The sequence below is a fragment of the Schistocerca serialis genome, chromosome 9 (assembly GCF_023864345.2).
Source record: "Schistocerca serialis cubense isolate TAMUIC-IGC-003099 chromosome 9, iqSchSeri2.2, whole genome shotgun sequence".
In the NCBI taxonomy this organism is placed as follows: Eukaryota; Metazoa; Arthropoda; class Insecta; order Orthoptera; family Acrididae; genus Schistocerca; species Schistocerca serialis.
In genome coordinates, this window is record NC_064646.1 from 375,127,486 (window position 1) to 375,146,493 (window position 19,008).

General features: G+C 45.0%; 1 protein-coding gene across 1 annotated transcript in view; it reads right to left on the reverse strand.

Annotated features, from left to right (window-relative positions):
* The window catches only part of LOC126419259 (protein takeout-like), a 51,432-nt gene extending 37,118 nt beyond the window's left edge, over positions 1-14,314 (reverse strand). The window contains exon 1 of the mRNA XM_050086415.1: positions 14,169-14,314. Coding sequence (XP_049942372.1) covers positions 14,169-14,247 — 79 coding nt within the window. The 5' untranslated portion in view covers positions 14,248-14,314. The remainder of the gene's footprint in view (positions 1-14,168) is intronic.
* Between the last annotated feature and the right edge of the window lie 4,694 nt (positions 14,315-19,008).

Here is a 19,008-nt window from a genome sequence, read left to right on the forward strand (position 1 = left end):
AGAACGCGCAGTATCGTAGGGACGGTAGATATTTTGTTGGCAGCTGCAGGGGCAAAGAATGGCGGTTGGCAGTCTTTCGGCTTTACAGACCAACTACACGTGTATCTTGCATTTAACGAACCGACAGCAGACTTACTTCTGAGTCATCTCCGTTTCATTTGCATTAACAAAGATCGCTTCCGGAATTACAGAAAATTGTCATAACGTTTCATGAAGACTCTTCTAGTACACTTCATTCAATGGAATCTCTTCGTGGTCAGACTATAATTCTTGTATTACCTTCACTGATTAACCAAAATTTAATGCCTAAATGCTTAATACACTACTGGCCACTAAAATTGTTACACCACGAAGATGACGTGCTACAGACGCGAAATTTAACCGACAGGAAGAAGATGCGGTGATATGCAAATGATTAGCTTTTCAGAGCATTCACACAAGGTTGGCGCCGGTGGCGACACCTACAGCGTGCTGACATGAGGAAAGTTTCCAACCGATTTGTCATATACAAACAGCGGTTGACCGGCGTTGCCTGGTGAAACGTTGTTGTCATGCCTCGTCTAAGGAGGATAAATGCGTACCATCACGTTTCCGACTTTGATAAAGGCCGGATTGTAGCCTATTGCGATTGCGGTTTATCGTATCACAACATTGGTGCTCGCGCTGGCCGAGATCCAGTGACTGTTAGCAAAATATAAAATCGGTGGGTTCAGGAGGGTAATACGGAACGCCGTGCTGGATCCCAACGGCCTCGTATCACTAGCAGTCGAGATGACAGGCATCTATCCGCATGGCTGTAACGGATCGTGCAGCCACGTCTCGATCCCTGAGTCAACAGATGGGAACGTTTGCAAGACAACAACCTTCTGCACGAACAGTTCGACGACGTTTGCAGCAGCATGGACTATCAGCTCGGAGACCATGACTGCGGTTACCCATGACGCTGCATCACAGGCAAGAGCGCCTGTGATGGTGCACTCAACGACGAACCTGGGTGCACGAATGGGTAAACGTCATTTTTTCGGATGAATCCAGGTTCTGTTTGCAGCATCATGATGGTCGCATCCGTGTTTGGCGACATCGCGGTGAACGCACATTGGAAGGGTGTATTCGTCATCGCCATACTGGCGTATCACCCGGCGTGATGGTATGGGGTGCCATTGGTTACACGTCTCGGTCACCTCTAGTTCGCATTGATATCACTCTGAACAGGGGACGTTACATTTCAGATGTGTTACGACCGGTGGCTCTACCCTTCATTCGATCCCTGCGAAACCCTACATTTCTGCAGGATGATGCACGACCGCGTGTTGCAGGTCCTGTACGGGCATTTATGGATACAGAAAATGTTCGACTGCTGCCCTGGCCAGCACATTCTCTAGCTCTCACCAATTGAAAACATGTGGTCAATGGTGGCCGAGCAACTGGCTCGTCACAATATGCCAGTCACTACTCTTGATGAACTGTGGTATCGTGTTGTAGCTGCATGGGCTGTACCTGTACACGCCATCCAAGCTCTGTTTGACTCAATGCCCAGGCCGTTATTACGGCCAGAGGTGGTTGTTCTGGGTACTGATTTCTCAGGATCTATGCACCCAAATTGCGTGAAAATGTAACCACATGTCAGTTCTAGTATAATATATTTGTCCAATGAATACCCGTTTACCATCTTCATTTCTTCATGGTGTAGCAGTTTTAATGGCCAGTGGTGTAGCACGTTGCTCAATCTTTGGAACTCTGTACAGCTTTTCGAAGGTACGTGGCACAAATTGTCTTCGCATTGCTCACTCAGTTCCTGAAAACTGCTGTCCAGTGCTCCGTGGTTCGCTATCTGACGCCCCATAGCATCCCAGATGCGGTCCATCAAGTTTAAATCGTGCGGGTTTTGTGGCCTAGACACAAACGGGAGTTCACTACCATGCTACTCAGGCCACTGCAGGACGATGCTGGCCTTGCGACACGGACAATTACCTGCTCTAAAAAACCATCGCTGTCAGAGAAGACATGGAGCATCATGGGATGCAGGTGGTCCGCATTATAGGTCACGTAGTCTATAGGTTTCATGCTGTCACCGATTGCTACTACAGATTGAACTGAAGGTTATGTGAACGTCATCCATGGTATAATACACCCCACTGGCCTACGTGCATGCCGAGGTGCGTGCTTCGAGCAGTCGTTCGCCTGGATAATGGTGTAATTGGACATGACTTCGACCTGGTGTAACAACAAAAGTGACTCTACAGACAAATCGACACTTTCTCATTGTTCCACGGCCCAATATGACTAATCCGGTGCCCATAGCAATTGTAACAGAGGATGACGTTGGGTCGACACGGGAACGAGTAGGAATCGTCTGCTTGAGCAGCCCCATGTTTAGCACTACGCGCACAGACGTGTCCACCGAAACACTTGCGCCAGGACCAGTACTGTACCGTGGGATCGTATCTGCCACACATTGCTGTCTGCTCTGCTTTGCAGAACTGGGAAGCAACCGAATTCCACGTTCTGTAATGACATCCAATACATTGTCGCTTCTTCAAGCTTTCACCATCCTTCCACCAGTTTCCATAGATGCTGACGACAGTAGCACACACACAGCCGACCAGTTCCGCCGTTTCCGACATTCCCGTTCCTAGACACTGGATCGCAATCAGTGCTTCCTGAAAGTCGCTTGTGTTCGTGTATTTTTCCACTTGTGTTTCGTGTAATCACCATCGTGATCCCCATTCGTCTTTGCTCCTCTTGTATGCTCATATACTCATTATGTCCCCTAGCCGTCTTCAGTCTCGCGGTGGATGGAGATGTAATATTTTGGCTCAACAATGTATATCATAAACAAAATTTCTGAACGAACACTTTTTTGTTTGTAAGTTAATTTTAAGTAAAAGTAATTCTGTTTCAGTAATTGACAACATACACTCTCTCCATTGTCAGCTTAACATGGATGGAAACATCACACAATGTATCCCTCTGCGATATCTGATACGTTACTGCATACTGTTTTTCGCGTAACTCTGACGTATTTTACGTTTTTATTGTAATTCTTGCATGTGCTTTGGTCAAATGTGGCCACTTTAACGGACGCTAGAATTCGTCATTATTGTTAGCCTACTGTTAAATACTCTGACATGGTGTTTATACACCACATGTTGAAGTCAAATGAATTAAATACTTGCACGGAAAATAGAGCAACAATTCTCTGAAACTGGTATCAAATATAAATAAACTTTAGCAGTTACACGGTTAAAAGTTTTCCTCTTTTATAATTAAGAGGTGCAAGAACTGATCCGCAAAATTACATAAAGATCAATATCCTTAACACGCCCCCACGTACCATGGACCTTTGCGTTGGTGGGGAGGCTTGCGTGACTCAGTGATACAAACAGCCGTACCGTAGGTGCAACCACAACGGATGGGTGTCTGTTGAGAGGCCAGACAAACGTGCGGTTCCTGAAGAGGGGCAACGGCCTTTTCAGTAGTTTCAGGGGCAACAGTCTGAATGATTGACTGATCTGGCCTCGTAACAGCAACCAAAACGGCCTAATTGTGCTGGTACTGCGAACGGCTGAAAGCAAGGGGAAACTAGAGCCATAACTTTCCCCGAGAGCATCCAGATTCAATGTATGGTTAAATGATGATGGCGTCCTCTTGGGTAAAATATTCCGAAGGTAAAATAGTCCGCCATTCGGATCTCCGGACAGGGACTACGCAGGAGGACGTTGTTATCAGGAGAAAGAAAACTGGCGTCCTACAGATCGGAGCGTCGAATGTCAGATCCCTTAATCGGGCAGGTAGGCTAGAAAATTTAAAAAAGGAAATGAATAGGTTGAAGTTAGATATAGTGGTAATTAGTTAAGTTCGGTGGCAGGAGGAACAAGACATCAGGTCAGGTGAATACAGGGTCATAAATACAAAATCAAATAGGAGTGATGCAGAAGTAGGTTTAACAATCAATAAAAAATAACAGCGCGGGTCAGCTACTAGGAACAGCATAGTGAACGCATTATTGTAGCCAAGATACATACGAAGCCCACAACTTCCACAGTAGTACATGTTTACATATCAACTAGCTCCGCAGAGGACGAAGAGATTGAAGAAATGTAAAATGAGATAAAAGAAATTACTCAGATAGTGAAGGGAGGCGAAAATTTAACAGTCGTAGGTGACTGCAATTCGATGTTAGTAAAAGGAAGAGAAGGAAATGTAGTAGGTGAATGGGGAATGGGGGTAAGGAATCAAAGAGGAAGCCGCCTGGTAGGATTTTGCACAGAGAATAACGTAGTCATATCTAACACTTGGTTTAAGAATCATGAAAGAAGGTTGCATGAGTGGAAGAGGCCTGGAGATACTGGAAAGTATCAGATAGATTATATAATGGTAAGACAGAGATTTAGGAACCAGGTTTTAAATTGTAAGATATTTCAGGGGCAGATGTGGACTCTGACCACGATCTATTGGTTATGAAATATAGATTAAAACTGAAGACACAGCAAAAGGGGGGAATTTAAGGAGATGGACCCGGATAAACTGAAAGATCGAGAGATTGTAGAGAGTTTCAGGGAGAGCATTAGGGAACGATTGACAAGAAGGGGGGAAAGAAATACATTAGAAGAATATAGGGTAGATTTGAGAGATGAAATAGTGAAGGCAGCGGAGGATCAAGTAGGTAAAAAGACGAGGGCTAGTTGAAATCCTTGGGTAACAGAAGAAATGTTGAATTTAATTGATGAAAGGAGAAAATATAAAAATGCATTTAATGATGCAGGCAAAAAGGAATACAAACGTCTCAAAAATGAAATCGACAGGAAATGCAAAATGCCTAAGCAGGGATGGCTAGAGGACAAATGAGGATGTAGAAGCATGTAGCAGTAGGGGTAAGATAGGTACTGCCTACAGGATAATTAAAGAGACCTTTGGAAGAAAGAGAACCACTTGCAAGAATATCAAGAGCTCAGATGGAAACCCAGTTCTAAGCAAAGAAGGGAAAGAAGAAAAGTGGACGGAGTATATAGAGGTTCTATACAAGGGCGATGTACTTCAGGGCAATATTATGAAAATGAAAGAGGACGTAAGTGCAGATGAAATGGGAGATATTATACTGAGTGAAGAATTTGACAGAGCACTGAAAGACCTAAGTCGAAACGAAGCCTCAGGAATAGACAACAATTCATTAGAGCTACTGACAGCCTTGGGAGAGCCAGCCCTGACAAAACTCAACCATCTTGTGAGCAAGATGTATGAGACAGGCGAAATACCCTCAGACTTCAAGAAGTATAGAGTAATTCCAATCCCAAAGAAACAAGTGGTGCCTGGTGTGAAAATTACCGAACTATCAGCTTAATAACTCACGGCTGCAAAATGCTGACACGAATTGTTTACAGACGAACGGAAAAACTGGTAGAATCCGACCTTTGGGAAGATCATTTCGGATTCCGTAGAAATATTGGAACACGTGAGTCAATACTGACCCTATGACTTATCTTAGAAGATAGCTTAAGGAAAGGCAAACCTATGTTCCTAGTATTTGTAGAATTAGAGAAAGCTTTTGAAAATGTTGACTGGAATGCTCTCTTTCAAATTCTGAAGGTGGCAGGGCTAATATACAGGGAGCGAAATGCTATTTACAATTTGTACAGAAACCAGATCGCAGTTGTAAGAATCGAAGGAAACTGTGGTTTGGAAGGGAGTGGGACAGGTTTGTAGCCTATCCCCGATATTATTCAATCCGGATATTCAACAAGGGGACCTGGAAGAGCGGTTGAGCGGAATGGACAGTCTCTTAAAAGGAGGATATCAGATAAAAATCAACAAAAGCAAAACGAGGATAATGGAACGTAGGCGAATTAAATCAGGTGACGCCGAGGGAATTAGATTAGGAAATAAGACACTTAAAGTAGCAGATGAATTTTGCTATTTGGTCAGCATAATAACTGATGATGGTCGAAGTAGAGAGAATATAAAATGTATGCTGGCGATGGCAAAGCTTTACTGAAGAAGAGAAATTTGTTCACATAGAGTATAGATCCAAGTGTGACGAAGTCTTTCCTGAAAGTATTTGTATGAAGTGTAGCCACGAATAGAAGTGAATTATGGCCGATAAACAGTATAGACGAGAAGAGAATTGAAGCTTTCGAAATGTGATGCTACAGAAAAATGCTGAAGATTAGATGGGCAGATCATATAACTAATGAGGAGGTACCGAACAGAATTGAGGAGAGGACGAATTTGTGTCACAAATTGACTAGAAGAAGGGATCGGTTGGTAGGACATGTTCTGATGCATCAAGGGATCACCAATTTAGTATTGGAGGGCAGCGCGGAGGGTAAAAATTGTTGAGGGAGACCAAGAGATGAATTCGTTAAGCAGATCCAGAAGGACGTAAGGATGTAGGGTGCAGTACTTACTTTGAGATTATGAAGCTTGCCCAGGATATAGTAGCATGGAGAACTGCATCAAACCAGTCTCTTGACTGAAGACAAAAACAATGACGTCCTTAACATCGGTTTGTTGCGAAATTCGTGAACATATTCTGAACTGAGCTGGAGAAGTTTCTGTCCACAAATCAGCGATCACTGAGAAAGCATCGCTCATGCGAAACTAAGTTGCAGTTTTCTAACCCGATATCCTGCGAACCGTGGATGAAGGGCAACAGGCAGATTCCATATTCCTGGCTTTCCGGAATGCGATAGACATGGTAGCCCATTGCTAACTGTTAGCGAAGGTGTGAGTGTACAGCTAGGCTCCCAGATATATGAGTAGTTTGAAAACTTCTGAAGTAATAAAGCGCGGTACGTCGTCCACGACGGCGAGTGTTCATAAGAAACAAGGATTTCTTCAGGAATGCCCCAGGAAAGTGTGATTGGACCGCTCTTATCCTCTACTTACGTGTACATATATGATCTGACAGACAGGGTGAGAAGCCATCTGCGGCTGTTTGCTGATGACGCTGTGGTGTGTGAGGATGGGTTGTAGCTAGATGACTGTGAGAGAATACGAGATAGTTTAGAAAAAATGTCTTATTCGTTTGACGAATAGCAGCTTCTTCTAAATTTAGAAAAATGTATGCAAATGTAGTTGAGTAGGAAAAATAATATAATGTTCGAATGCAGGGTTAGAAGTGTTCTGCCTGACACCGTCATGTCGATTAAATATTTGGGTGTGACGTCGCAAAGCGATATAAAATGGAATGAGCATGTAGGAACTGAACGGAAGGTGAATTTCCGACTTCGATATATTGGTTCATCTGTATAGGAGGCCGCATCCAGAACACCAGTGCGACCCATTCTTGAGTACTGCTCGAGTGTTTGGGATCCCCATGAGGTTGGACTAAAGGAAAACACGGAAGAAATTCGAAAGCCTGCTGCTAGATTTGTTACCTGTAAATTCAGTCATCACGCGAGTGTTACAGAGGTGTTTCGTGAACTCAAATAGGAAATCCTTAGAGGGAAGACGACGTACTTTTCACAGAACACAACTGAGCAAGTTTAGAGAACCAGAATTTGAAGCTGACTGCAGAACTGTTCTGCTGCTGCCGACGAACATTTCTCGTGAGGACCACGAAGATAAGAGAAATTAAGGTTCCTACAGCGGTTTCTTTTTCTGCACACAAAAATTCAATCATAGCACGCTGCTTGTAGCGTGAGTCGTATGTAGACACCATTTTGACCCTCTACTACGGCTCTGCCTTCTGCCAGAACGGTTTGAAACTTCACCGGCGCACATAAAAAAACATCAAATGTGAAGCACCGATGAGGACGTTTGTCTATGATTATTAATGGATTTTTAAAACAATGTGGGCATTACTTATTGAACGACTCTCGTACATTTTTTGAATGAAATAGAGCGTATACTTCTTGGCAGATTAGTTGGCCAAGAACCTTTCAGAAGCTATTTATAATACTTCAGGATGGATAGAAGCAAAATCTACCTTCTCTGTATCAGCGCACACTAGAAAACCTTCCTCGAAGAATAAATGCTATAACAAACAGCTAAGTGTATATAGAGGCTGTTGACCACATAATGCAGTTGCAGGTTATCAGTCGCTGCATTAAGGCACATTCGCACACGAATAAACCAATCTCACAATGCAGCTGTTTAGTCGCCGTGAAGAGAATAGCTGTAAAGACGGTCGAAACGTCAGTTTTAAAATCGTTTTATAACTACGTGGCCCAACGCTCAAAACTATTTTAGACGAACTAACACCGAGTGTGGAAGCCTACGAATTTAAACAGGGCTTTCTTTTATTGGAATAGCGACTCAACGTCGTCTGCAGTCAGACTGAGCCGATAGACAACGTTCCTCGGTAGGTCGCTACTGCTGGAAAAAGATTACGGTACGTCTGAAACACATCCTAAACAAAATGCTACATTCTGTATTCTTCAATAGTTGTTCCATACAGTGAAATATACACGTATACAAGCTATTCCGAACCTCTGGCATGAAAATTATACAGAGGAAAGGGACATTAAAACGTAATATTTTTAGATACGAAAGCAATGGTGGCGGTGTGACGTCTTGAATGAGCAATGTGTTAAAAATTCGTTTATTAGCTACTTACGTTTCACAACAAACAATGGCTTGCAACATCAGATTTGGCGACGTCTGTAAAAACAGTACACAGTTATCGGTGGTGTAGACACGGTGGTGTTTCTCACCCATTACATTTAGCTGACGAGTAGCTGATCTGGAGCATTGCTCGTTAAGCAGACATACAGACACACTGTTGATGTATCTTGGAGCGGGATGTAGTGCCTGACAGTGAAACTAATATTATGAGAAATTCTTCATCCACACGTGGACGCCAGAAAATTTTGGAAGAGAATCAGCATCCGCACATATATTTCGCAAGCATCTTATGGTCCGTGCCGGAGGTTACATTGTACTTCAGCCAGTCATTGCATTTCCCGATTCGCATTCGCAATTGGAGCGAGGGAAAAACGACTATCTATGTTCTTCCGTACAGGCCCCCTTTTGTCTTATTTGCTCGTACAGTCGTCATATAAGAGGTATATTGGTGGCAGTAGGATCATTCGACAACTTGCCGCATATGTATATTTTCTAAGCTTTCTTAATAATTTTTGCGAAAAGAAATTCTCCTTCCTTCCTGTGATCCCAGTTTGAGTTCATGGAGCATCTCCGAAATACTCATGTGTTGATCGAAGCTACCGGTAACAAATCTAGCAGCACGCCTATGAATTGCATAAATACGTTCCTTTAACCCGACCTGGTGAGGAAATGGCTCTGAGCACTATGCGACTTAACTTCTGAGGTCATCAGTCGCCTAGAACTTAGAACTAATTAAACCTAACTAACCTAAGGACATCACACACATCCATGCCCGAGGCAGGATTCGAACCTGCCACCGTAGCGCCTTGTGAGGATCCCAAACACTTGATCAGTATTAAAAAACGGGTTGTAGAAATGTTCTGTACGCAGTCTCCTTTATATATGGACCAGCTTTCCTAGAATTGCCTCAATTAAACCTAAGTCGACCATTGAGCGTCTCTACCACCGACTTGTATGTTTCTATTTCTCGTCGCTTTTTCAACGTTACACCTAGTTATAGAATCGACATGGCTATGTCAAACAGCACAGAAGTAATAACATGTTCGAAATTTATACAAGAGTTTTTCATGCTGATCTTCCTTAACGTAAATTTTGATACGTTTAAAGCAAGCTGTCATTCATCACACCAAACGAAATATCTACCCAAGTAAGCCTACATCCTCCTACAATCCTCAAAGGCGACACTTCCCGCGCTCTCCAGCGCCATCAGCAGACTCCCGCAGACCAATGCCAACAATCTCCATCAAATCGTTTATGTATGTGGAGAACAAGAGCCGTCCTGTCACACTACTGTGGGGCACTGCTGACGATCCCTTTGACTCCGCTAAACACTCGCCGTTCTGGACAACATACTGGTTCCTATTATTTAAAAAGCCTTCGAGTCGCTCACGTATCTGAGAACCTGTTCCATATGCTCGACCAGTTGTTAACAGTCTGCAGCGTGGTACAGTGTCAAATGGTTACCGAAAATTTAGGAATAAGAAATTTACCTGTTTTCCTTAAGCCATGGTTCATAGGATAACGTGCGAGAAAAGGCAAGCCTTTCTCACTCAAGAAAATTTATTATATTCGAACTAAAAACACCTATAAGAGTTCTGCATCAAACTGACGTTAAGCATATTTGTGATTTTCCGGATCTGTACCTGTAACCATCTGTGCTTTTTTTTCAGTCTCTTGAACTTTCCCCTGGATGGGAGATTCGCAGATTCGCTATAAATGTAAACCATGTATCGGACCAATGCCGTAGAATTCTCTCTATAAACCTTGAACGGGAGTTAATCGTGGCCTGGCAGAGGGGTTGAAAAGTCGATTATTCTAGAACTTTGTACAAGAACAACTACGAAGTTTTCCACTCAAATACAATGGCTACGAAATCCTAAAGACTTATTTAATGACAAATTTCTCCCAGCGGGAATGCTAATAAGTGAAATTAATACACTCCTGGAAATGGAAAAAAGAACACATTGACACCGGTGTGTCAGACCCACCATACTTGCTCCGGACACTGCGAGAGGGCTGTACAAGCAATGATCACACGCACGGCACAGCGGACACACCAGGAACCGCGGTGTTGGCCGTCGAATGGCGCTAGCTGCGCAGCATTTGTGCACCGCCGCTGTCAGTGTCAGCCAGTTTGCCGTGGCATACGGAGCTCCATCGCAGTCTTTAACACTGGTAGCATGCCGCGACAGCGTGGACGTGAACCGTATGTGCAGTTGACGGACTTTGAGCGAGGGCGTATAGTGGGCATGCGGGAGGCCGGGTGGACGTACCGCCGAATTGCTCAACACGTGGGGCGTGAGGTCTCCACAGTACATCGATGTTGTCGCCAGTGGTCGGCGGAAGGTGCACGTGCCCGTCGACCTGGGACCGGACCGCAGCGACGCACGGATGCACGCCAAGACCGTAGGATCCTACGCAGTGCCGTAGGGGACCGCACCGCCACTTCCCAGCAAATTAGGGACACTGTTGCTCCTGGGGTATCGGCGAGGACCATTCGCAACCGTCTCCATGAAGCTGGGCTACGGTCCCGCACACCGTTAGGCCGTCTTCCGCTCACGCCCCAACATCGTGCAGCCCGCCTCCAGTGGTGTCGCGACAGGCGTGAATGGAGGGACGAATGGAGACGTGTCGTCTTCGGCGATGAGAGTCGCTTCTGCCTTGGTGCCAATGATGGTCGTATGCGTGTTTGGCGCCGTGCAGGTGGGCGCCACAATCAGGACTGCATACGACCGAGGCACACAGGGCCAACACCCGGCATCATGGTGTGGGGAGCGATCTCCTACACTGGCCGTACACCACTGGTGATCGTCGAGGGGACACTGAATAGTGCACGGTACACCCAAACCGTCATCGAATCCATCGTTCTACCATTCCTAGACCGGCAAGGGAACTTGCTGTTCCAACAGGACAATGCACGTCCGCATGTATCCCGTGCCACCCAACGTGCTCTAGAAGGTGTAAGTCAACTACCCTGGCCAGCAAGATCTCCAGATCTGTCCCCCATTGAGCATGTTTGGGACTGGATGAAGCGTCGTCTCACGCGGTCTGCACGTCCAGCACGAACGCTGGTCCAACTGAGCATGGCAAGCCGTTCCACAGGACTACATCCAGCATCTCTACGATCGTCTCCATGGGAGAATAGCAGCCTGCATTGCTGCGAAAGGTGGATATACACTGTACTAGTGCCGACATTGTGCATGCTCTGTTGCCTGTGTCTATGTGCCTGTGGTTCTGTCAGTGTGATCATGTGATGTATCTGACCCCAGGAATGTGTCAATAAAGTTTCCCCTTCCTGGGACAATGAATTCACGGTGTTCTTATTTCAATTTCCAGGAGTGTATATCCCCGTGGATAAAAACTTACAAGCAAATACGAACAAATGTGTATCAGTGGACAGAAACTCGATCGTTAAGGTTAGGAGGAACTGGCTGAGCTTCCCGACAAAGAATTACATGCGCAGCAGACTATGAGGAGATGGAATTGGATCGCAGAGGAACGGTATACCGATAAGTATCCTTCAGCTGGCTCGTATAGTGGAGAGCACTAGTGTAGCGGCGATTACGCCAATATCACATACAATGCGAATAAGCAACGTCATCAAATGTCAATCAGTTCACGCATTTTGTCGTAATGTATACCATGAGACTGCCACTCACCGCTCTGAACAGTTAGTATATCACGTAGGTCACAAAGTTGTGGCATAATGATATGCACGTACATATGGCGGCAGTACTGCGTACGCAAGATACAAAAGGTAAGTGTATTCATGGAGCTGTCATTTGTACTCATGTGATTCATGTGAAAATATTCCCCATCTGCATGTGGCCACACGGCGGGAGTTAACAGACTTTGGAAGCGGAATGGTAGTTGAAGCTATACGCATGGGACCTTCCATTTCGGAAATCGTTAGGGGATTAAAGATTCCGAGACCCACGGTGTCAAGAGTGTACCGAGAATACCAAATTTCAGGTATTAACTCTCACCACGGACAGCACAGTGGTCGACTGCTTTCACAGAACGCCAAAGGACAGCGGCGTTGGCTTCGAGTTATCACTGCTAACAGACAAGCAAAACTGCGTGCAATGACAGCAGAAATCAGTGTGGGACGTACGACGAACCTACCCGTTAACGTGGCGGGAGTTAACAGACTTTGGAAGCGGAATGGTAGTTGAAGCTATACGCATGGGACCTTCCATTTCGGAAATCGTTAGGGGATTAAAGATTCCGAGACCCACGGTGTCAAGAGTGTACCGAGAATACCAAATTTCAGGTATTAACTCTCACCACGGACAGCACAGTGGTCGACTGCTTTCACAGAACGCCAAAGGACAGCGGCGTTGGCTTCGAGTTATCACTGCTAACAGACAAGCAAAACTGCGTGCAATGACAGCAGAAATCAGTGTGGGACGTACGACGAACCTACCCGTTAACACAGTGCGGTGAAACTTGGGGTTAAGGGGCTATAGCAGCAGCGCCTCTCCTGGACTCATGACCACAGTGTTGGATCCTGAGACACTGTGCGAGCTCATGGTGGCCCCATAATGGCGCGAACCATGTGTGCATTGAATGGACTGGGTCCTCTACTCCACCTAAACTGATCATTGACTGTAAATGGTTACGGTCCGTTACTGGGAGACCATTTGCAGGCATTCATAAACTTCACGTTCCCAAACAACGCTGGTATATTTGTGGATGACAATGCGCCAAGTCATCTGGTCACAATTGTTCGCAATTGGTTCGAAGAACATTATGGACAGTTCGAGCGAATTATTTCGCTAACCAGATGGTTCGACGAGAATCCCGTCGAAAATATACAGTACATAATCAGGAGGTCAGTGCACGGGCAACTAATTATGGACGACTATGGAGACAGCATGGCTCAATATTTATGCAGGGGGCTTCCAATGACTTCTTGAGTGCATGCCTCGTCGAGCTGCTGCAAAAGGAGGTCCGAAACTATATGAGGAGGTATGCCATGAAATCTGTCGCCTCAGTATAAGTCGTTTTGTTTGTTTAAGTAATATCCAAATATCCCATACCAACCAACTGTTCCTAATCTCAATGTATTCAATCTAGAACCTTCGAAAGCTTCATAATTTTGACCATGTGTACCAGGCGGAAATGTATTTCGATCAGTGGTTTAAACTTGCAACTGTGGTTGTCTAGTGGGCAGGGCACTAGACTCCGGTCTTGGAGATCTTGGTTTGAGGCCTGATTAGGGGCAGGAAAGTTTCCTCGTTCCAGTCTCTTTAGGAAGACCCCAGCTCTACTCAGTTTGATATCAGATCAGTACTGGAGACCTTTCGCAGGGCTAAAAAGCGGCCGGAGGAACGGGCCTGTCTCCATACGCCTTCCAGTTCTGCTGTGAAGGAAGACTGTACTCTGCTCACAGTCAAGCCGACACCAGGTCACCGGTCTGCGCAACAGACGTTATCTTTTCCTTTCCTAGCTAAAGTTTGGCTCCTCCCGTATCGATGTACAACATTATCTCACCAAAATTCTAACAAACTTCTCGTAACTGTGTTTTGTTTCACTACACAGTTTCAAGTACAAAGGTTCTGCGCTAAACAGTATGGTACTACAGCAGCAGACCAACTCACGCAGCTGGGCAGGGGCAGCTACAGCAGCAGCAGCCATCAGCAAGACGACAGAGACGGCGGAAGACGGAGGAGACACCATGGCGGGAGTAGTCCGCGGGAGTGACGAAGGCGGTGAACACTACCGGGCCTTTTGAGGCTGGAGTGACTTTTATTGCGCTCCGTCCAGAACTCGTCAAGGTGACAACGTGCCACCCTCTGGCTAGCTGGCCAATCAACGGTCTCCGCGGAAACACGTAACTGGGCCTCTCGCGCAACTGCACTCCCGAGGACAAGTGCTAAATTTACCGGAACATCCACATTTTTGCATTACAAATATGCTGCGAGCATTGAGGACAAAGAAACTGCTGTGCCAAATACAGAATGCCAGGAAAGCATGAAACATTGACAAAAACATACTGTCGTTTGATCATTGAACAGCGTCACGTAGACAAACAGCTAAAAGAGTTGAAAACAAATAAGTCACCAGGTACGACTGGAATGTCAGTTCGGTTTTGCGAAGAGTATCTATGTCATTGGCGCCTTACTTAACTGGCATTTGTCCCAGCAAAAAGTCCTAAACGACTGGAAAAAAGGACAGACGAATCCTGAGTATGAGAAGGGTAAAAGAACCGACCCTCAACATTACGGACCAATATCCTTAACATCGGTTTGCTGCAGAATTCTTGAACATATTCTCATATTCGAGACGGAAAAGCTTCTGTTCAGAAATCAGCAGAGCTTTAGAAAGCCTCGCCCTTGCGAAAATCAGCTTTCTCTTTTCTCACATGATATCCTGAGAAGTATGTATGAAAGCCAACGGACACAGTACATACAGATTTCCGAAAAGCAAAGATTACAATTAGCACGTACGCGTTGGTAGTACGGAGTGCCCATGAAAATTTTCGTCTTCGCTGCTTCACTGTTGTGCTGTGTTTAGATCATTTCTTTCTCAGCAATCTGTTTTGGCTTTTGTCGGTTCAGCATGTAATATTTACTAACACGATTAGGCTCTCTTACCAATTTTAGATGATGGCTCCTAAAATCCATCAATGCCCCTGGGTATGGAACAAAATACGTAAACTTAGGTAAGTGACTAGGCACAGCTGCGGCGCCCATCTCAGATGCTCCGTTTGTTTTCTCACGCAACACATCGTTGAAAATACTTTTCTGTTATTACGAGAAGGGGCATCAAATCCATTGGAGGAAGTCGCCGGCAGCAGCCAACAAGGAGAAACTGCAATATCTGCACTCCTACTTCTGTCTTTCCTTGTTTCTCCCTTTTTCGTTTATATTCTCCCTTTTCCTCACCTCACATTTTCATTATTTCCAGTTCTGAAATATTCTTTTGTTTAAATTTAGCGCCTTTCGTTAGCGGTTGTACCTGGGTTGCTATGTACAGTGTATTCTACAGCCCGGATATGATCGCACTTCTAGGTCGGTGATTACTTAATGCGCAGTACTCGTGTATCCTACATGCCATGTCCAGGTATTTTTCTTGGCTAGAATAATACGAGGACGTGCTGAAAAGAAATGCCTTAGATTTTTTTATCTGAAAACTCTTATAGGTTTTTGAAGAGAACAAATGTTATTAACATCCTACATGTTTATTCGTCACGTATGCATATCTGCAGTCCTCTGCTGCTAGAGGGCTCCGTACTGTAACTACGTCTGTGCGTGAGAAACAGCGAGATGCAATTGGGTTTTGAATTCAAAATTTCGTTGACACATGGAGCGCCTTCTTCTGCTGTTTGACAATGTCAGATCACACTCGAGAGCAGCGACATCTGCAACTATCCGACGCCTTGCGTCCACCGTCGTCGATCATTCTCCATACAGTCCCGACTCGGTCCCATGCGAGCTTCATTTGTTTCCAAGACTTAAAGAACACCGTCGAGAACATCACTCTGGTAGTGACGAACCAGCGCAAGCAATGGTGAGGTTATGCTTCCGTCAACAAAGTCAAACATTCTACAGCGACGGTATGAAAAACTGGTCTCTCGTTGGGAGAAATGTATTCGTCAACGGGGTAAATATATTGAGAGATAAATACCTAAACATGAAGAATAAATATGTACAATGTTAATAACGTTTGTTTTGCTTAAAGAGCTTTAAGAGTTTTCACACAAAAAATTCGAAGGCATTACTTTCCAGCACGCCCTCGTACTTTTCATGTGATGTTTCTGAGATGTGCTGTATTACTACTCTGCAGATCAAAGCCACATTGGTTCTACACCGTTCACATATGACGCTGTGGGGCTGCGTATTAAAAAAAAATTGCACTCTCTAGATTTTTCAGTCCCCGACGAATGTATTTTGTTCAAAGTTTCTTCCGTTAGTATAGTTTCATAAATTACTTTGTAGCAGTTTCATGTTATGACTGTTGTCAACATAGGGTTGTGAACGTTCTGCCAGATTATGATCCAGTCCTTAGATGGAGTCTTTACTTACATAAGGTTGACTATTATAATGTTGCTCGTCAGCTAGTGTAGTTTGGACGGTAGTTCAAAGCGGCATTGTGAGGCAGTTATTTCCGGTAGAATCGTCCTTGGTTCACCCTGTTTACATATACCCCAAATTTATTGGAACTTGTATATTGTTCAGTATTACGTCTTTAAAGCCCACTCAGTGCGCTGTCTGAATATCTGTGACACAGTTGCCTGCTGTCCATATCAAAAGTGTCTTGCATTTTGTTTCGACATCCGTTAAGACTAAGGCTCCAATTTTCTTGTAAGAGAGTCATAACATTTATCCTCACTTTGAAGATTTCACTCTACAGACGCACCGGCCTACTGCAGCCATTTATTTTCCTAGCTAGTTTCAACTAGTGGAAGTATTTCTCCAACGTAATATAGTTTTGAAACGTCGCCTTAGAAAAATTATCAATGACTGTGATAGTAAACTTCTACGTTATTTGATACAAAGACAGCTGAGTAAAACTGAACGTACTCAGACAGTTTTCTCTTTACTTATTCTGATCGTCACTAAACTGACACAGAATATTTTTTAGCGCAACGCAATCTGACTTTCAATAATCCCTACAAAAGAATGGCCCTGACTAACAATAACCTATACCTTTCATGAATCACTTACCTCACAAAAATCTTCGTTACTCGAACTACTGCAGTACAGCGAGCGCCAATACTGCCAGCTAAATAAAAGATTCAAACTTCTGAAGGCACTAACTACTGATAGGCATAGTTAGCAAATGAAAGATTTTGATAGAGAACAAACAATGTATTTACCTTAATAATGTTCAAAAGTCATCATATATATGAGTTCATGATATCCAGTATTACAAATTTACTCTTTCTGATGGGCACACGTCCAGATCGTCCGCTCTCAAAATTCTGCCATCTCTCTCCCCACATCCACCACTGCTCGCGGCTCATCTCCAACTGCCCAACACTATACTAGCGAATATTCCAACAATGAGTCCAACCAGCCACAGACTGCACACAGCACAGTCAGTGATTTTCATACAGAGCACTACTTCGCGTTATCAACATGAAAACCTAGACAGCCCACTTACGGTTTTAATAGTTTTTGTTGTTGACAAAGTCTACCTTCTGTATCAAATTCGGTACTCTGACTAAGATGTGTCACCAGACAGTCTCTCGTAATCACTAAAACTTTCTCCCAGTTGTCCGGCGTTGTTTTTAGACCTCAGCCGCTCGTCTTTATGCCTAGTAGCTTCGTGTTATCGCATCAGTGAGTAGAGTGTTTTCAAATGTCTCTCCCGATCGGCATTGGACTATTTTCGCTGAGGTTTAGGTTAGAGCAAGACACTTTATCATATCACGTGAACTGCTGACACTAGATGTAGCACCCCGGTGACCGGACGGTATGTTAGGTGACGGTATTTGGTCGTCGACTTCAGTTTCAGACCCGTTGAGGACGGGTCACCCGTGGTCCGGTGGGAGACGCCCTTCTCTCTGCCTGAAGGCGTTAAGAAAACGTCATTAACAGACAAGCATTTATTACTCCAAAACACACTATGTCGTTTTTCCCGGCAGCCAGCAGTAGCCCAGGGCAGCAGGGCGCTAGCCTCGCCAGAATGCGCTTACATTTGCGAGCGCCGCGACGCCTTGGCCGCTGCAAAGCGCGTGCTCAACGCCCAGTGACGTCACGGCACGTTGGCTGCAGCTTTGGCGGTACTGTCTGCTTTGCCTCTGGAGTTAGCAGCGCGAGGCAGTGGGTTGCCAGGGAGACCAGAGCGCTCTCGTGCACGTCACAGGCAGTGCCCTAGTAAGCAACCACTGGCTCTGCACAGAGTGAGTAACTTCAGATTGTGTCACACTGGGACCTCTGAAAGAGGTAGGACCCACAGCCTACAGTAACAGAAGGCTGGCGGCGACTGCAGCATGCCACTCCACGATGACAGTTATTGACTGCTCCCTGGCCCACCTGTTAGGCCTCCGAAAGACTTAATCATGAACGTCGTACACAGCTTCCCCTCAAAGTCTTTATTCTAATTTCAACACTGCGGCTTGCAATGGCAAAGTCCCACTCGCAGGACTCGCTGTTCCATCAGAGCTTGAAAGTGGTCTCCACACAGAGAGGATAGACTGACACAGGTCCTACCTCTACGTTTGCTGTTGCCGGCCGGGGTGGCCGAGCGGTTCTAGGCGCTACAGTCTGTAACCGCGCAACCGCTACGGTCGCAGGTTCGAATCCTGCCTCGGACATGGATGTGTGTGATGTCCTTCGGTTAGTTAGGTTTAATTAGTTCTAAGTTCTAGGGGACTGATGACCTCAGAAGTTATGACCCTTAGTGCTCAGAGCCATTTGAACCATCTACGTTTGTTGATGTGCAAACTGAGTACAAGTAGATCAAACCACTGAGCAAAAGTAATATTTATAC